Here is an 18506-nt window from a genome sequence, read left to right as displayed (position 1 = left end):
CCCAAACAATCGGATCCGGGATGGATTGAAAGTGGGGCAAGCGGGGGTTCCCCCAAAGGGGAGTCCCCGGGGCCCACACCCCTGCGCCCACCAACCTTTTGTTCACCAGATCCCATATTTTAAGCGTCGTACGCATTGGGAGGGTTATCCCAGGGTTAGATCGTGGTCCCCTATAGATCAGGTTCCTGAGTTCCGCATGAGAGCCCAACAACGCCGCCTCCAACGAGGACGCAGGGTTGACCGGGCCCTCGGAGAGCCACCACCTGACAGTCACTAGGACTGCCGCCCAGTAGTATTTCAGAAAACAGGGCAGTGCCAGACCGCCCCTCACAAGGGGCCGTTGGAGGGTTGTTTTAGCTATTCTAGGGGGCCTACCATTCCAGACGAAGGACGAAACAATGCCATCTAATTTCTTAAAAAATCTAAGCGGGATGTGGACTGGGGTCTGACGGAAGAGATAGGTAAACCGAGGAAGGACCGACATTTTAATTAAATTGACCCGTCCCACTGGCGAAAGCGGCAAGGACCTCCACCCAGTACACCTCTGGGTCAACTGGGTAACCACCGGACTCAGGTTAAGGGTAATAAATTGTTTCAAGTCTCTGTGTATTTCCACCCCTAGATATTTAAATTGAGAAACCCTCTGCAGTTGCCCATCTACTCGGGGACCACCCTCACCATCATGTAATGGGAATAGAATTGATTTCGCCCAATTTATACGTATACCCGAGAACTGTCCGAACCGGTCTATATGCGACAGTGCCGCCTGTAGGGAGGCTCCGTCGTCCTTGAGATACAACAAGGTATCATCAGCGTATAACGAAACTTTTTCCTGCAAAGGACCCCGGACAATACCCCGAACCTCAGGAGAGGAGCGGAGAATAGCCGCCATAGGTTCAATTGCCAGTGCAAAAAGCCCCGGGGACAGTGGGCACCCCTGCCTGGTTCCCCTATGGAGGGGAAAGAGCGGGGAGAGGACCGCACCCGTACGCACTCTGGCCGTGGGAGCTCTGTACACCGCCCTAACCCACGAGATAAAGGCTGGACCGAATCCAAATCTACGGAGGACTGCCCACAAATAATCCCACTCCACTGAATCAAAGGCCTTCTCCGCGTCTAGAGAGACCACAACCTCCTCCCCACCTTCTGCATCCCCCGAGGCCAAAACAGTAAAGAGCCTGCGAATATTAATATCTGTCCCTTTCCCTGGCATAAAGCCAGACTGATCCTCATGGATCACGGTAAGTATAACCTCGTTCAGTCGCCTGGCAAGGATTTTGGTCAGCACTTTCGCGTCCGAGTTGAGTAGGGAAATGGGTCGGTATGACGAGCACAACTGGGGGTCTTTCCCAGGTTTAGGGATCACCACTATGATGGCTTGTGCCATAGATGGAGGAAGTTCCCCCTCCCGAAGGGACGCGGTGAGCATATCATGCATTCTAACTGACATCTCCTCTAGGTAATACTTGTAAAATTCCGGGGGTATCCCATCCTCCCCAGGGGTCTTCCCCGGTTGCATGGACCCCAGCGCCACCCGGACTTCCGCCAGAGTAATCGGGGAGTCCAGACCGTCCCTGGCCTCAGAAGTAAGGGCAGGGAGGGTCACCCCCTCTAAAAAAGCACTTAACTCCTGCGCTGAGTACTGCACCCTAGATGAATAAAGGGCGGAGTAGAACTCTGCAAAGCAAGCGTTGATGGCAAGGGGATCCGTCACCATTGTCCCAGCACTATTCTGTATTCGAGGGATAGTGGAGATTGGGGCCTGCTCCCTCGAGATCCAGGCCAACAATCTCCCCGTCTTTTCGCCCTGTTCAAAAATCCTCTGCGTCTGAGCCAGTTGACGTTTGCTTGTTTTAGCCACCCTAAGGAGCACCACCTCTCTATACGCTACTTTCATATCCTGAGCCGTGAGCGGGTTACCCGTGAGGGTGAACCGGGTCTCCAGTTCCTGGGCCCTGGCCTCTGCCTCCTCTACCGTGATCTTATCATTCCTGCGCTCCCGACCAATGGAGGAGAGGTAGCACCCCCTCATATAGGCCTTGAAGGCATCCCAGACCATCCCCCCAGAAGCCGTGCCAACATTTGAGGCCCAAAATCCCCGGATTTCACCGCCCATCTCAAAGGCAATGGTGGGATGCTCAATCCAGTATCTAGACAAGCGCCATAGTCTATCCCTCTGAGGGGTAGAGGTTTGCAATGTACACAGCAGTGGGGAGTGTTCAGAGATGCCCCGAGGAAGTAACTCTATTCCAAGGACCCTGGGAAGCATGGGGGCACCAGCATAGACTAGGTCAATACGGGAGAGTGTGTTGTGGGAGGAGGAGTGGCACGTAAACTGGCGATCTAATGGGTGTTTCCACCTCCAGACATCCTCCAGCCCAAACACCTGTGCCCAGCGAGAAACTGGAGAGTCTGTGGCCCTGTCAGGCGTCAACCTATCCAGGGAAGGATTAGGAGGAATATTAAAGTCCCCTGCTATAACCACATTGTCAGTCTGGAATTGGGCTATCAGGGCAGTCAGTTTATGTAGTAGAGACAGATCCGCAGGAGGAGGCATATAAAGACCCACCAGCACCATTTCTATCATGTCAATTGTGGCATGGACCAGTACGTATCTCCCGTCCTTATCTGTGACTATATCAAGAGGCTCAAAATTAAGGGACCTATGGATAAGGACGCTAACCCCCCGGGCATAGCCGGAGTATGTGGCATGATAGTGGTATCCCACCCAGGGCCTCTTCAATCCCATAATCCTTCCCCCCACTAGGTGCGTCTCCTGAAGAATACAGATATGCGGAGCATATTTTTTCATGTAGTCAAAAACAAGAGAGCGTTTAATCTTCTGGTTAAGCCCCCTAACATTCCAGGAGAGGATCTTCAACGGAGCCATAATCTGGAAGGGCAGGGGGGACCAACGGATACGACCACCCGGCCAGGGTCGGGGCACAAATATCTCATCTTAAGTAATGCAATGATATACCTTATACATTCATTATAGTAGCGCTGTCTATACCAGAAAACATGAAAGCATGTAACAAAAAAACAACAAAAAAAACAGAAAAAAAAACAGAACTCCCCTCCCTTCCCACCCCACACCCCAGAAAAACAGCCCCAGGGTGTTTGAGAACCCAAACCAAACATAATCAAACCCATTTAAAGGAGAAATCTCCCGTGGGGGCGGTGCGTATCAACCAGCACACCTAGGACAGAGTCTCCTGCGCAGAGTAGACAAACTCCAGCGCAGCCGCTTCCTGGAGGCAAAGGAAAAGAAAAAACAAGACAAAAGGGGACAAATCGTAGTGTATGTGGCGCCTCAGATTGAAGTGCAAAATTCTCTTGGAATGTTCCAAGGGCCCATTCTTAGTAGCAACTCATCCAACAGGACGACAACATCGAAGTAGCGGGGTCCAGCATCATCAGTACAGAGTATTCACATCCAGAAGTAATCTTGCAGACCCCCCCGGGTATAAACTAGGGGGGGGGGTAGGGCCCTAAGGCCCGTTAGACAGAAATATGAAGACATGAACCTGTAGACCCCCCCTAAGGAGCATCAGAATATCAGGTCGGCTCCTCGCTCCCTGCCCAAAACCAGTATTGAAAAGGAGAGGGGCACTCCGACCAGCCCTCCAAGTTCCAGAATGGAGGGACAGAGCTAGGGGGGGGGGGGAGATCCGATCCGCGTGACACTGGGCAAAGCTTGTGATGCTTGTGGACCCCAGTCAGGTAATCACCATCAAAAAATTATCTCTGTTGGGGAAGGGAATCAATCCATCTGGAGGCCTCACTCGGGGCGGTAAAGAAACGAACGGATTCTCCGTCAATCACTCTGAGTTTCGCGGGGAACATCATGTTGTACTTGAGACCTTTGGTGCGCAGCTGGGCCTTGACTTGGTCGAATGTCCTGCGTTGCCTCTGCGTCTCCACAGAATAATCAGGAAAAAGCATTAATTTAGCATTTTCAAAGCGCAGGTCCCCCACCTTCCTCGCCTCCCGAAGAACCAGGTCTCTGTCTCTAAAGTTCAAAAGGCGGAAAATAAACGTGCGTGGCGGGGCGCCCGGTGGGCCACGAACCGACGGCATTCTGTGCGCTCGTTCCACGACAAAATGGGGGGAGAACTCAGCGAGCGGGAGAAGTGTACGTAGCAAACGTTCGGTGAAGGCTTCGGTGTCACGGCCCTCCGACCCCTCCGGGAGGCCCACCAACCTCAGGTTGTTCCTCCTATTCCTGTTCTCGTGGTCCTCGGCCCTGGATTCCAGCGCCTTCACCCGCACCTGCAGGGTACGGAGAGAGGCATCATGGTCGCGGGTAACATCTTCCACGTCTCCAACCCTCCGCTCCACCTCGGCAAGCCGCTCCCGGTGTTTATCCATATCTCGCCGGATAAGCCCCATGTCGAGCTGTATCTGCTCTATCTTAGTGGTTAGGGTAGTCTGGCAACCAGTGATCGCTTGCATAAGTGCTTGGAATTGATCATCACCCATCGGTGGCGTGTCAGCGTGGTCCGTTTGAGACGCCATGTTGGTGTAGGCCTGCCCGCGTGCCGCGCGGGTCTGTAGTGGAGTTCCCGGCGGGGTTCCCGGGACCGTATGCTTCTTCCTATGGGAACCGGAGCTACCCCTGCGCATCCCCGAGCCTCACCACCGCTTCACCGGCCCACGGGGTGAGATATATGTCCCTAAATGCCGGATAAATAGCCTGCCAGGTGCGGAGCTCTCTGCAAACACGTCCTAGCTGGTTGCCATCTTGGCCACGCCCCCCAGTGAGTGACTTTCTGCAGCGCTTCCATTAGCCTGGCAGTGACACCTCGCTTGTCTGGCTAGCCTAGGTGCAGGTAAATGGTGTGTATTTTCTTCCCTGTATACAAGAGTTTGTCTAGGCTAATTGCTGCTTGAAGTGGCTATTTTTGGCCCTGCCACTTTTGGTTACTAACACGCTGGCTGCCATTGTCCTTGCAACCAATGAGTGGTTGCTGTGTGACTATGCTTCATTGGTCTCTAGGACAATGACAACAGGGCTGCACAGTGTCATTGGTTTCTAGGACACAAGCAGTTGGGTCACGCGGCATCTTTGGATGTTATGACGCAGGCGGCACCAGAGTCCTAGCAACCAGCCTAGTAATGCTGCCCTATATATACAGGAAACTGTTACTGCCTGCACTGAGGACTGAGTGTTTGGTATGAAATTGTACATACAACCTCCAATGATAATTTGTGAGATTTCAGGTGCAGTGGTTTTACTTGCTTCTTTGAAGGGATTTGAGCTGCTACAGAATCACGCTGCTTAACGTTTTTGTTATCTGGAAAAATTCAACTGAAAAATAAAAATGAAAGGTCACAGTGATTCCAGCAATTTGTGGCTCGGTCGTGGGGCAGTTGAGTTTTTGCAGCATTAGTAGCTACCGGTACTATGCAATACAGGCGATAATGACTAGTGCACACCAGAAATTTGCAGCTGCCTAGATGAACATTACAACTACAAGCAAAACTTTGTTTTTTCATTTTGGATTTGAGAGCGTTCTAAACCCTGTCAGTTCTGTTTTTGCTATCTGTCCCATTGGGGAGCTTTCCTTTTACTGCCTATCCCATAGCCCAGTGTTTCTCAATTCCAGTCCTCATGGCCCACTAACAGGTCATGTTTTCAGGCTTTCCATTATTTTGCACAGGTGATTTGATCAGTTTCACTGCCTTAGTAATTACCCCAGCTGTTTCATCTGAGGGAAATCCTGAAAACCATGACCTGTTAGTGGGCCATGAGGACTGGAATTGAGAAACACTGCAATAGCCAAACATGAAGCCAGAGGAAATCCCTCCAAAGGGAGGCAATCCTTGGTTTTCACCAGAACTAGTTTATCCATTAGGCCTGTTTCACATGGGCTTCAGCTTGTATAAGACCAGAGTGAACAGCATGCTTTAACCACTTGCCTACTGGACACTTTTACCCCCTTCCTGCCCAGGCCACCTTTCAGATTCCAGCCCTGTCGCAATTTGGATGCCAATTGCATGGTCATGCAACACTGTACCCAGACGAAATTCTTTTGATGGTATTTAATCGCCACTGGGTTTTTTTTATTTTTTGCTAAATAAATGAATAAAGACTTGGAAAAAAAATCTTAGTTTGTTAGACTGCTTTCACACTGAGGCAGTTTACAGGTGCTGCAGCTCTAAAGATAGTGCCTGCATAGCATCTGTAAAGAGCCTCTACTGTCTCTCCAGTGTGAAAGCCATAGAGCTTTCACGCTGGAGCGGTGCGCTTGCAGGACGGTAAAAAAAAGTCCTGCAAGCAGCATCTTTGCAGCGCTGTAGGACCAGCGTATACACCGCTCCTAAAGTGCCCCTGTCCATTGAAATCAGCTGCAGCGGCGCTTTGCGGGTGGTTTTAACCCTTTTTCGGCCGCTATCAGGGGTTAAAAGCACCCCACTAGCAGCTGAATAGCGCCACTAAAATAGCAGTAAAGCACCGCTAAAAATATTGGCACTTTACTGCTGACTCCCGCCCACCCCAGTGTGAAAGTAGCCTTAATAATTTTGAAGCCAGGTAATTTTTCTCCTTCACTGATGTGCGCTGATGAGGGGGCGCTGATAGGCACTGATAGCCAGTGCCCTAATTATTAGTGTACATGTCTCTTTTAGAGAAGCTGGTTATCTTCTCTCTTCTCCTTTCTTCATACTGCCAGCATGAGGAAACCAGCTTCTGTTTACATCTGTGCTCAGCTGTGATTGGATGCCATTATATGACGGCGTCCCAGAACTAGCTGGCCATGCTGTAGCTGTCATTCAGCTATAGCAAAGTTGGCAAGTGGTTAACAAAGCCTTTGCATTGCTTCATCAAGCTTGGTTTAAAGTATTATATGCTCCAGTTTGTAAATGCTGAACACATATCCTAATGGTAGTGTATATTGCCACTTTAAGCACACTGTTGTATTGTAGAAATTAGCAGGCTTTCAACAGGCTTTCCGAGAAGTTCTAAAGGCTGCTAGCAGCTTGTTTAAAGTGACAATCAGTACTTCCATTAGGATCTGTGTTCAGCATTTACAAACTGGAGCTGAATGTTACTATAAAAGCTTCAGCAAAGCTTGCTGAAAGCTCCACAAATGATTTGTAAAAGCATGCTGTTCACCCTGCTCTTATACAAGCGGAGGTCTGTGTGAGACAGGTCTAAGAAGATTTCATGTATATTAGTGTACCGGGGAAAACCCAACGTTTTACATTTTCTTTCACTTTCGCTTTAGATGATGGTGAGCAGATCAAAAACACTGTAATGGAGGCACACAAACCGCAATAAATGGCTAAAAGCACAAAACAATTCTCCTGTGCTTGGGAGCTAGGTCTACCGGTGTGCGATGCAGTCAGCCCTTTTTATATTGAAGCAATAAATACCTGACAGGTGTTCTAATCCCTCTTTACTCTTTCCAAAGCTAAAAAAAAAAGTTTTGACTTTTTAGTTTTGCTTTAAAGAGGAAGTAAAGGCAAATTTTTTATTTTATTTTTTTTAAACGCACCCTGTAAGGCAAAGGCATAGCGAGCTAGTATGCATAGCATACTAGCTCATTATGAATAACTTACCTGAGAACGAAGCCCCCAAAGCGGTCCTCCGTCTTCCTCTTTGCCGCTGCCATGTATCCCGGAGCTACTTCCGGGTCACTCCCGCGCATGCGCATGGGAGCCGACACTCGCGGCATATCGCCGCGATCTGCGGCATATCGCTGCGGCCTGCCCAGTGCGCCTGCACGCCACTATCTACGACGCATGCGCCGTAGGCGGCGGTGGCTGTCTTCGGGTAAATATCTCCTAAACCGGATAGGTTCAGGAGATATTTCTTGGACCTACAGGTAAGCCTTAATCTAGGCTTACCTGTAGGTCAAAGTTAATTGTAAGGGTTTACAACCACTTTAAAGTGGTTCTAAAGCTTCAAGGTTTTTTTCCTTAAGGCTGGGTTCACACCGCTGCGGCAGTGAGAACCAGATGTGATTCGCACCGCACTGCAGTGCAAATCACATCCGATCTCTGTGCGATGCGAGTTCAGCCATACAGATAGTATGGCTGAATTCGCATCGCACCCGCCGCAAACTCGCACGGGACCCTTTTTTTGGTCCGCAGCAGAATCGGATCGCATGGGTATTCACACCATGCGATCCGATTCCTGTCCAAGTTTGCAGATCGCACTGCGATATGCGAACTGATCTGGGGGTGTCATTAACATTTCACTGACACTCCCAGCAGTCCACATAGGGCAGTGTGAACTGCCGGCGGGAGGCATGCGATGCGGGAAAACGCTGCGGATTCGCGGCGTTCCCGCATCGCTCCGGTGTGAACCCAGCCTAAAGGAGAAGTATAGCCAAAGCTTGTTTTTTCTGACTTCTCCTATGGATCACAGGAGTGCAGTTAATTTTGCACTCCTGTCACCCATTTTCAGCACAGAGCGGGCTGAAGTCCGCTCTCTGCTGACATCACAGAAGTCGGTTCAGGGTCCATGTTATTCACAACCATGGAGTTGGGACCCCCCAAATCCCTGGCTCAGCCGCTGAGAGGCTCTGGTGGCACCAAAGGAGGCTCGCTCCTGAGCCGCAGCCCTGCATGTTCATTCACACACAGAGCAGCTGCTCAGCTCCGCCCCCTCTATCACCTTATTGGCTCCTGCTGCTGCCTCAGCCAGTGCGCCGAGGTACCAGTGCACATCGCTGGATAGAGATGGGGATCAGTTTAAGTATTGGGGGGCTGATGGACACAGAAGGTTTTTTTTTTTTTTTGTTTTTTTATTATTTATTTTCCCTTGAAAGCATGAAGGTAAAAAAAATACTTAAGCCTTTAGAACCACTTTAAGGTAAAAAGCCTTCTGTGCTGCAGGAGCCACCCCCCCCCCCTTTATTCTTACCTGTGCCCGGTTTAATCCAGCACTGTGTACGAGAGCAGCGGTTCCCGCTGCTGTCAATCAAATGCTGTGACGAGAGGACGGGGTGGAGACGACTGGTATGTGTCAATGGACGCAGACTGGGCAGCTTGGGAGTGAGCATGTATGGGTATCCCCAGGGCAGATGCTTGACAAAGAGGAGGAACCTGGAGAGCCGGTGGAGGACTCTAGAAAAGGGGGATCCGGCTGCTCTGTGCAAAACTACTGCACAGAGCAGGTAAGTATAACATGTTTGTTATTTTAGTTAAAAAAGGTTTAATGTCACTTTATAGCCAGCTACAAATCATCAGAGAACTTGTAGAGAAATTTTGTAGCCACTGCATCTCTCTGGTACAAAGTTGCTAGTATGATTGTTATCACATTAGTAACTTTGTAGCAGCTACAACTGTTTTTCTCTAGGGATTGGAACTAGCTACAGAGTCGCTGCTGTGACTGACTACAATGCTGATCTAGGCAGCTACAAATCTTTAGGCTCCATGCACACTGAAGCTGATAAACTGCAGTTTATTGGAGTTTGGGCGTTTTTTGTAAAAGCCCATAAACTCCACTCTATGTTAGCCTATGTGTCCATGCACACATGGACGTTTTTCAGCTTTAATGAGCAGTGGAGTTTATGGGCTTTTTTCTGAACGCCAGAAATTCGCGTTCAAAGTGCCGTTTTTCAGCGGCAAAAAACGACAAACGCTCATTAACGCTCATTAACGCTCATTAACGCTCGTTCATTAGTGTTCGGCATTCTATTTTTCAATGCATTGTGGGATTTTTGTAGTGTCCTCTGTGTATTTTTATAAAAAACGCCCATTAACGCTAACGCTGTAAAACGCTCATTAACGCTCATTAACGCTAGTATAAAACGCTGTTAAAAGCAGGTTTTTCAACCAGCGTTTTCTGCCAGCAATCTGGCGTCCAGAAATAGCTTTTTTGAGCTTCAGTGTGCATGGAGCCTTAGTGTGCCGTGATCATCAGCTGCTTTGGATAACATGGTTAGTCATTGAACCCGGTGATTCTTATAGCTACATTCAAATGCCTTAAAAAGCCAAACTGCTTACAACAAAAACGTGAAGAAAAGTGACCCTGTAAATTTTGCAACTCGCTTCTACAAAGGTGCCAGTGTGACATGGACCAGGGAAACCGCGCCAGGGTTAGGCCCAGTTTACACTTGCAGGATTCAGGGGGGGGGGGGGCGGTTGTGGGTAATTTGTGATTACGCCAGGTCTGCCCCCAATCTCCCATTGTCACGTTCGGTAAGTGGTACTGCTGAATTAAAACAGCCCTTTTACACAATGCAGAGGATTAAACCCTTAGGTTCCACAGTGAAGATAACAAGCATGCTTTACTGCATATACTGACTGATTTAATGTTGTGGGCTTGGTAACACTTAGGGCTTATGCACACAGAACGTGCTAAAAACGTGTTTTTTCAATTTTAGCCTGCGTCTTTACATTAGCGGTATTGCGCAGTTTCACGCGTTTTTGGGTGTTTTTTTCATTGGACACTCCCTATAATGTAAAAACGCCAAAAGCGGCTAAAAGCTTGTTACAGCGTTTAAGGGCTTTTTAGGCATTTTTTTTTTGTTTTGTTTTTACAGCTCATTTTTACTGCTCCTGGAAGCACAGGCTTTTGTTTTTCTTTTCTACTGCCCCTAAACGCTTATGCCTCCAAACGCCTCTGACAGTTTGTGTGCATGGACACATAGGCTAACATGGAGGGGGGGTTTGAGACAGTTAAAAAATTCATTGGATGCCCCTAACAGCAGCTGTAAAAACGTCCTGCGTGCATGAGCCCTAAAAGCTCCAGTGGGAATGACCCAGCCTGCAGCTCATTGGAGTAAAAAAATTGGTGAGTTCAGAATTCATCTAGAAATCAGTATGGGGGACACCCAAGTTCATCTCTGGTAAAGAGTAACTACCTATACTAAATATAATTTAAAATTCCAAACCCTTGCCCCTGTATGCAAAAAAAAGAAAAAAAAACGTACAAATTAAGCTCCCCTTGCTTCAATCTACTCCCGTGTCACCATCTTAAAACAAGAGGTTGCACATGGACCAACAGACCCACAGCACTGGATGTGCAGACATGCCAATCTGGAATCCGTCAGAGTCCTGTAGCATATCTGCGTATGCACAGTATCCTGAGCACTGCCTCCTGGGATGTGTAATGTAAAGATCTCAAGATAATAGCAGGAGGAGGCAGCTAAGAAATGTTCTTGAAATGGGCGGCATCCGCTTTTAATGACAAAACAATAATAATAGTTTTTCTAGAGGTTTCAACTATTTTTCCAAAGAATTGCTGGTAGGTTAGTTGGCTCCTGTTTACATTCACTGCAGTATGTGTATGTATGCATGTGGAATAGGGACCTTAGATTGTAAGCACCTTGAGGGTAGGGACTGATGTGATTGTCCAGTATGTAATGCACTGCGTATTTTGTCGGCTCTATAAAATGAACATTTTCCATTGCGTCTGGCTTACTGTACACATCGCATATGATAATGCCCCAAAACATCAAGTGCCACTAAGTGGATCCAAATTTACTCAACCTTGTGTTTTCCTTTCCTTCACAGACACCCAGAAGGCAGTGCAGCGGCAGAAACAGGCAAAAGAGAGGAGAGAAGAAAGAGCAAAGTATCTGGGTAAGTGGATTCTCAGTGACAGAAATTAAGGCTGATCATATACTATGCAATCTGTACAATTTTCTTTGGATTTTACAAAACTATGTTATATAAGAACAAACCTTTATTGATCCATTTATTGTATCAAATCGGGAAGGCCTTTGCACCACATTGATGGAAGATCTAAAGGGGATTGTACAATTAGCTTGCATAGTATATGGCCAGCTTAAGTATATACTTTGAATTGTGCAGGAAAAATTGGATGCTTTCTAATCCAATTAGTGGGGTGCTGAAGAGTGTCTGTCTGTATTAGGCTCGGTTTCCACTATCGCAACCCCAAAAGTCACGCAATTTTGCAGTGATTTTAGCTCAATTTGTTGCTGCGACTTGAAGCAATGCCTGTGTATTCTTGAGGTTTATGGACCTCAAGTCGCATCAAAGTGAGACCCAAGTAATGCAGGGACTACTTTGAAGTCGCTAAGACTTGAAGTCGCACAGATATGAACGTATACGACTTGTCATGCAACTTTTCAGCTCCAAGTCGCACTAGTGGAAACCGAGCCTTACCTTTACCAATCATGTTCCAGCAAACTACTACATAATAGAACATTCTGATTGGTTGCAATGGCAGCACAGATGGGTCTTATTTCTGGTGGTTTTAGAAATGGGCTCTATTGTCCACTTTCCAGTAGAGTAGTGTTATGCGTTTCTTGTAAGATCTCTTCAAATCGTTACTTGCAGGTGAAACTCACAAGTCAGGCATATGAATATTTCATTGGCCACGGAGGCTGCCCGGCATAAATATTTAACTTGTTTTAGAGACCTCTGGAAATTTAGGCCAAATTAACTCGATAAAATTTCCTCCATTCCCTTGTCACGTATACATTCATTATGCTTTGTTTTGCATAAACTAGCATTCTGCATATTGTCTACTGCATGTTTCTCAAACACTTAATGAGAGTACTGTATACTAGTTTTAAGAACAAATAAACAAACAAAAATAATGTAAATGTATCAAGTAAAATTGCAAATAAAAAAGGAAGCATACTGTAATACATTTGCATGTCAAGAAAGCAATGAAGGGCTATTTCACACCTACGGCCTCGGAGATCCAAAATGCACAGATATTTGGGTGACGGGGACTGCAGTAAGGTGTATACAGGTTCTTTGTCGTGCCGCTACTTTGATAACTAAACCTGTGTAAGAACATCCGTTCCCCTTCTTCTGACCTTCATTCATCTATTATGTTATTCCAGGGGCGGATCCAGGGGGGGGGGCAACGGGTCAATTGCCCCCTCCGAGAATACCGGCAGCTGGTCCAATCGCGGCCGGTTCCGCGGGTACCCGCGGGCCGGTTCCGCGGGTCCAATCGCGGCCGGTTCCGCGGGTACCCGCGGGCCGGTTCCGCGGGTCCAATCGCGGCCGGTTCCGCGGGTACCCGCGGCCGGTTCCGCGGGTCCAATCGCGGCCGGTTCCGCGGGTACCCGCGCGGCCGGTTCCGCGGGTACCCGCGCTGAGTGGACGGGTGAGGGGGGGGGGGCAGCTGGGCGGCTTAGGAGGGCTGCTGGCCAATCGGGAAGCCAGCAGGCAGGGGAGCAGGGAGATGACATCATCTCTCACTGCCCTGCATCCCTCCAGTTCCGCCCTCACTTTGTAGGAAGCTGTGTGCAGCAGAGAGATTGCATCATCTCTCTGCTGCCTATCTTCACTCTGGGACCCAACAAAAGACCACCAGTAGGTGACAATCCGCAATGTGTGGCAGGCTACGTGGCATGTGGCAATCCGCAATGTGTGGCAGACTACGTGGCATGTGGCAATCCGCAATGTGTGGCAGACTACGTGGCAAGTGGCAATCCGCAATGTGTGGCAAGTGACAATCCGCAATGTGTGGCAGGTGACGTGGCAAGTAACAATCCGCAATGTGTGGCAAGTGACAATCCGCAATGTGTGGCAGACTACGTGGCAATCCACAATGTGTGGCAGACTACGTGGCAAGTGGCAATCCGCAATGTGTGGTAGGTGACGTGGCAAGTGACAATCAGCAATGTGTGGCAGGCTACGTGGCAAGTGGCAATCCGCAATGTGTGGCAGGCAACGTGGCAAGTCACAATCCGCAATGTGTGGCAGGTGACGTGGCAAGTGACAATCCCCAATGTGTGGCAGGTGACGTGGCAATCCGCAATGTGTGGCAGGCGACGTGGCAAGTGGCAATCCGCAATGTGTGGCAGGCAACGTGGCAAGTGACAATCCGCAATGTGTGGCAGGTGACGTGGCAAGTGACAATCCCCAATGTGTGGCAGGTGACGTGGCAAGTGGCAATCCGCAATGTGGGTCAGGCAACTTGGCAAGTGACAATCCGCAATGTGTGGCAGACTACGTGGCAAGTGGCAATCCGCAATGTGTGGCAAGTGACGTGGCAAGTGACAATCCGCAATGTGTGGCAGACTACGTGGCGAGTGGCAATCCACAATGTGTGGCAGACTACGTGGCAAGTGGCAATCCGCAATGTGTGGTAGGTGACGTGGCAAGTGACAATCCGCAATGTGTGGCAGGCTATGTGGCAAGTGGCAATCCGCAATGTGTGGCAGGCAACGTGGCAAGTGACAATCCGCAATGTGTGGCAGGTGACGTGGCAAGTGGCAATCTGCAATGTGTGGCAGGCAACGTGGCAAGTGACAATCCGCAATGTGTGGCAGGTGACGTGGCAATCCGCAATGTGGGTCAGGCAACTTGGCAAGTGACAATCCGCAATGTGTGGCAGGTGACGTGGCAATCCGCAATGTGTGGCAGGCTACGTGGCAATCCGCATCTGGTGGCAGGCGACGTGGCAAGTGACAATCCGCAATGTGTGGCAGGTGACGTGGCAAGTCACAATCCGCAATGTGTGGCAGGTGACGTGGCAAGTGGCAATCTGCAATGTGTGGCAGGTCACGTGGCAAGTGACAATCCGCAATGTGTGGCATGTGACGTGGCAAGTAACAATCCGCATTTGGTGACAAGTGACAATCCACATTTGGTGGCAGGCGACATGGCAAGTGACATCCTCAGGGCTCCCACTGATTCTGCATTATGGTGAGTTGAACCATTTAATTTAATATTACAATGTATTAATAGAAATAATGCGCTTCAATCATCCTGACACCATAACAACCATGGTGCCGTAATGATTGAAGCGCCAATACCAGCCATTTCCCATATAAATTGCCCCCCAAAAAACATATTTTATAGCAGTGCCCCTCCCGAGATTAGACTCTGGATCCGCCCCTGTGTTATTCTGAGGAGTCTACAGTCTATCGTAGAGTGAGCCTGATTTTTTATTTTTTTTTCCTAGACGTACCTAAATGCTCAGACTGTTATAGTGAACCAGAAATGTGTTTTGTTTGCTCAGAGCCTGCCAAAGGTTTGCATGTGATGACTTGAATTTCTCCTATCTAAATCCTTTCACCAGCAGCATCAACTTCAAAGAACCTTTTTTGTTTATATGCCATTTTGTTTTTTGCTTGTAAAAGTCTGATCTATGCTGGATTGGAAAATAACAAAGTGGCTGCTAAATAACATGGAGACTCCTCAGTTCCTGTGTCAGTCACTGTATTTTCCGTATACATTCGTGGGATATGGCGTGTATACCAAGTTATGGGTGCATCAGTTTTGTTGTGGTCTGTGTTCTCATTGCATATGTGTACCAACCATGGAAGTCCCTTTTTAAGTCAATGAAATGAGGTCTGGTAAATAAATTGATGCGTTTTCACGTTATAATTACTTCAGCGGTAGACGAGGTAAAGTGGTATTAAGTTCTCCGTGAAAATTGCTGTATGTGCTCCATGTAACAAACTGTTTTGTAACTCATTTTACCTTCTATGTTTTTACACCACAACTTACATTTCTCCTGTGAAAAATCCCCAGACTAATGTCCCTCTCTGTTGTACTACAATCTAAACTTCTGATCTTGGAATGCCTACCATGTATTTGTTGTGGCATGTTGCTTTGGAACTACATGTCCCATGATTACTTGGCCACGCTGCACATGCACAAACCTTAGCATGGTGCCTGAGTGGTCCAGTGCTACAGTCCCTGGCTACACTGCACATGCACGTCCTATGCACTGCACTCATGTGAGCATTATAAGAAGGATCCCTACCACACTTTGCATGTGCACCCTATACACAGCACTTAAGCAGGCATAATAAGCCTCCCACACTTACAGATGTGCACCCTATGCACAGAACTCGAGCAAGCATAAGAAGGACCCTTGCCACACTGCACATGTGCACACTAAGGACAGCACTCGAGCAAGCATAAGAAGAAGAACCCTTTCCACACTGCACATGTGTGCCCTAAGCACAGCACTCAAGCAAACATAAGGACCTCTGCCACACTGCATGTGCGCAAGTAGTACAATATATTTGGTAATAGTAGTAAGAACGTAGCAAAAAACAAAACAACTTAGTACGTGGAAAAATATAGAGTGTATATATCTGATAAATAATTACAATTGCTCACCAAAAAAAGTATACAAATAGGGCATGCCCACAGGGGAATCCCCTTCACCCTGAGACCGCTCCATTGAAAAATAATGAAACCTATAGAGTGTTAAAGTGGTTCTAAAGGCTGAAGGTTTTTATCTAAATGCATTCTCTATACTTGCCTGAGGCCGATCTCAATCCAGCGATGTGCATGAGAGCAGCATCTCTCTCCACTCTCTCACTCATCGGCTCAGAGACCACAGCGGGAACCATTGGCTCCTGCTGCTGTCAATCACAGCCAGTGAGCAGGGGGCATGGCCGAGCCGTGCTCTGTGTGTCAATGGACACGCAGATCACAGCTCGGGAGCAAGCCTGCACAAGGGCCCCTATAGCAAGTGGCTTGCTATGGTGAGCACTCAGCAGGGGGGGAAGAGCTAGGAGCACCAGTGGGGGACCTGAGAAGAGGAGGATCTAGACTGCTTTCTGCAAAACTACTACACAGAGCTGGTAAGTATAATATGTTTACAACCACTTTAATATATACAGTAAGAGTATATAATGCAGAGTATGCAGCAAGCACAGCTACCAACAACACGTGATACACAGTATAAATGGATTTATAGCTTTTCCTTCTGCAATGCAGCAATATAACCTTCTCCATCTGGTCTCTTCTTTCCATTCTTTATTTTGGAGCTCTAATCTGGAACTAATAGTTTCTTGTTCCGCTACAATGTAGATGTTTCATTTTTCCAAAGAGCTAAGATGATAGATGTCTGATGTCCAGATGATATGACTCCTTTCATTTGCCAGTGGTGTGTGATACAGGATTACACCAGCACACAAGTAGTTGTAAGGACCCAGTCACACTACATTCAGTTACCTGTATTTTTATTTAAAGAAAAGTACAGGTAAGGGCAAAGACAGACCAGAATGCAGTGTTTCACTACGTTCCAGAGCTGTGTGATATTTTGCATAATATCACACCGCTCTGCATGGCCCTGCATGTCACTACCCAGCATTAATGAATGAAGTGTCACAATGTCTCCCAACATTCTGTCCCTGTGTACGGGGCTTCAGAGTTTATTCCGATGGGAAAACCAGTCGTGTGTACACTGCATAAGTCTCAGCCCTTGTACACATGGTCGGAGATTCCGACAGAATGTGTCCTATTGGACCGCTTTGTCGGATATTCCGACTGTGTATGGTCTGCATCGGACTGTTTCCGTCGGAATATCCGACGGACCAAGTTTTCCAACTTGCCGGTAAAATTTTCCGACAAAATGCTCCTATCGGACATACTCCGATCATGTGTAGCCTACTCCGATGGACAAAGTGCCACGCATGCTCAGATCAAATTCCTAGACCAAAGCTATTGGCTACTAGCCTGAACGTAGTCCCGTCTAACGAAATAACGTCATCACGTTACGTACAATTGGATTTTCCGACAACTTTGTCCGATCATGTATATGTAACATCACTTCCGGACCTCTTCCGGAATTAATCCGTCGGAATTAATCCGTCGGAATTACTCCGACGGAATTGGTAGTCGGAATCTCCGACCGTGTGTACAAGGGCTTAGTTAGGATTGCAGTGGCCAGGACCATGATTTTTCCTTTAAGGACAGACATCCAACTCACACTGAAGATTCTTTGCACTAATGAACACACCAAACAATGGAGAAGCCCAAGTGGCTAATCAGGCATAGAGTGCACTCTCCCCAGCCAGAGGTTCGTATGGCAATAGGGGCAACCAACCAAAAATATTAATAGCATAAGCCCATGTGTGTAGCAATCATTCTAGAATTGCACTCAGTAAGTGGCTTTCCATAGGCATATAGATAGCTGCAGTGTGTGAAAACCATATCCACCGCCTATTGGTTCGCATAGTTGATAATGAATCATCTTGCAAAATAGTTTAAAAAAAAAAATGATTTTTAGCAGTCTTGCACTCACAGTGTACAAAGTGTGGCTCTTAGTGGGCTTGTAGTTGTCTAGGTATAAATACCTCTGGCAGAGTACAGTAAGTTCAAGTTACAAATGACAGAGGATGTGCACCTATCTGTACACTGTGTGACTCTGCCAGAATCGGCCTCAGGACAGCAAAGACAAAAGTCTTGGTCCAGGTACTAATTCAAAAGTTCCAGGAGGTGCAGTTTCTAAATATACTCATAAAAACTCTAGGGCATTAACCGCACAGTTCCACTTGTAAACCTGTTAAGAAACTGCCGGAGGCTCTTGCCCCTCCGTGGCATTCAGGTTTGTCACCCCTGCATTCCTCCACTGTGTTGCAGATATGGTCCCATACACTGTGCTAGTAAAATCACTTAAATTGACACGATGGTCCAGATAATCAGCCCCTTGATTCCCATTGTATGTGTTGGGAAGTTCACATACCGCTGGTGCACAATGCCTGGTGAAGTGGAGCAGGCGGCTGATATGGCACCGCCAGGATGGTGGAACGCATGATGGCGCGCAGGGCCTAGCTGGTGCTGCCTAATACTAATGTGTTTCGCACACGTAACCATAT

At 47.9% G+C, this 18506-nt stretch overlaps 1 protein-coding gene across 4 annotated transcripts in view; it reads left to right on the top strand.

Annotated features, from left to right (window-relative positions):
• MAP7D1 (MAP7 domain containing 1) overlaps positions 1-18506 on the top strand; it is a 153617-nt gene that overhangs the window by 76222 nt on the left and 58889 nt on the right. For all 4 annotated transcript variants that reach the window (XM_077481703.1, XM_077481701.1, XM_077481702.1 and 1 more), the window contains one exon: positions 11470-11538. In XM_077481703.1, the coding sequence (XP_077337829.1) occupies positions 11470-11538 (69 nt within the window). The remainder of the gene's footprint in view (positions 1-11469; positions 11539-18506) is intronic.

The sequence above is a fragment of the Lithobates pipiens genome, unplaced genomic scaffold (genome assembly GCF_037356315.1).
Source record: "Lithobates pipiens isolate NorthernLeopardFrog02 unplaced genomic scaffold, aLitPip1_a1.2 Scaffold_16, whole genome shotgun sequence".
In the NCBI taxonomy this organism is placed as follows: domain Eukaryota; kingdom Metazoa; phylum Chordata; class Amphibia; order Anura; family Ranidae; genus Lithobates; species Lithobates pipiens.
Note: the sequence above shows the minus strand (reverse complement) of the source record. Positions and strands in the feature narration are given on the sequence as shown.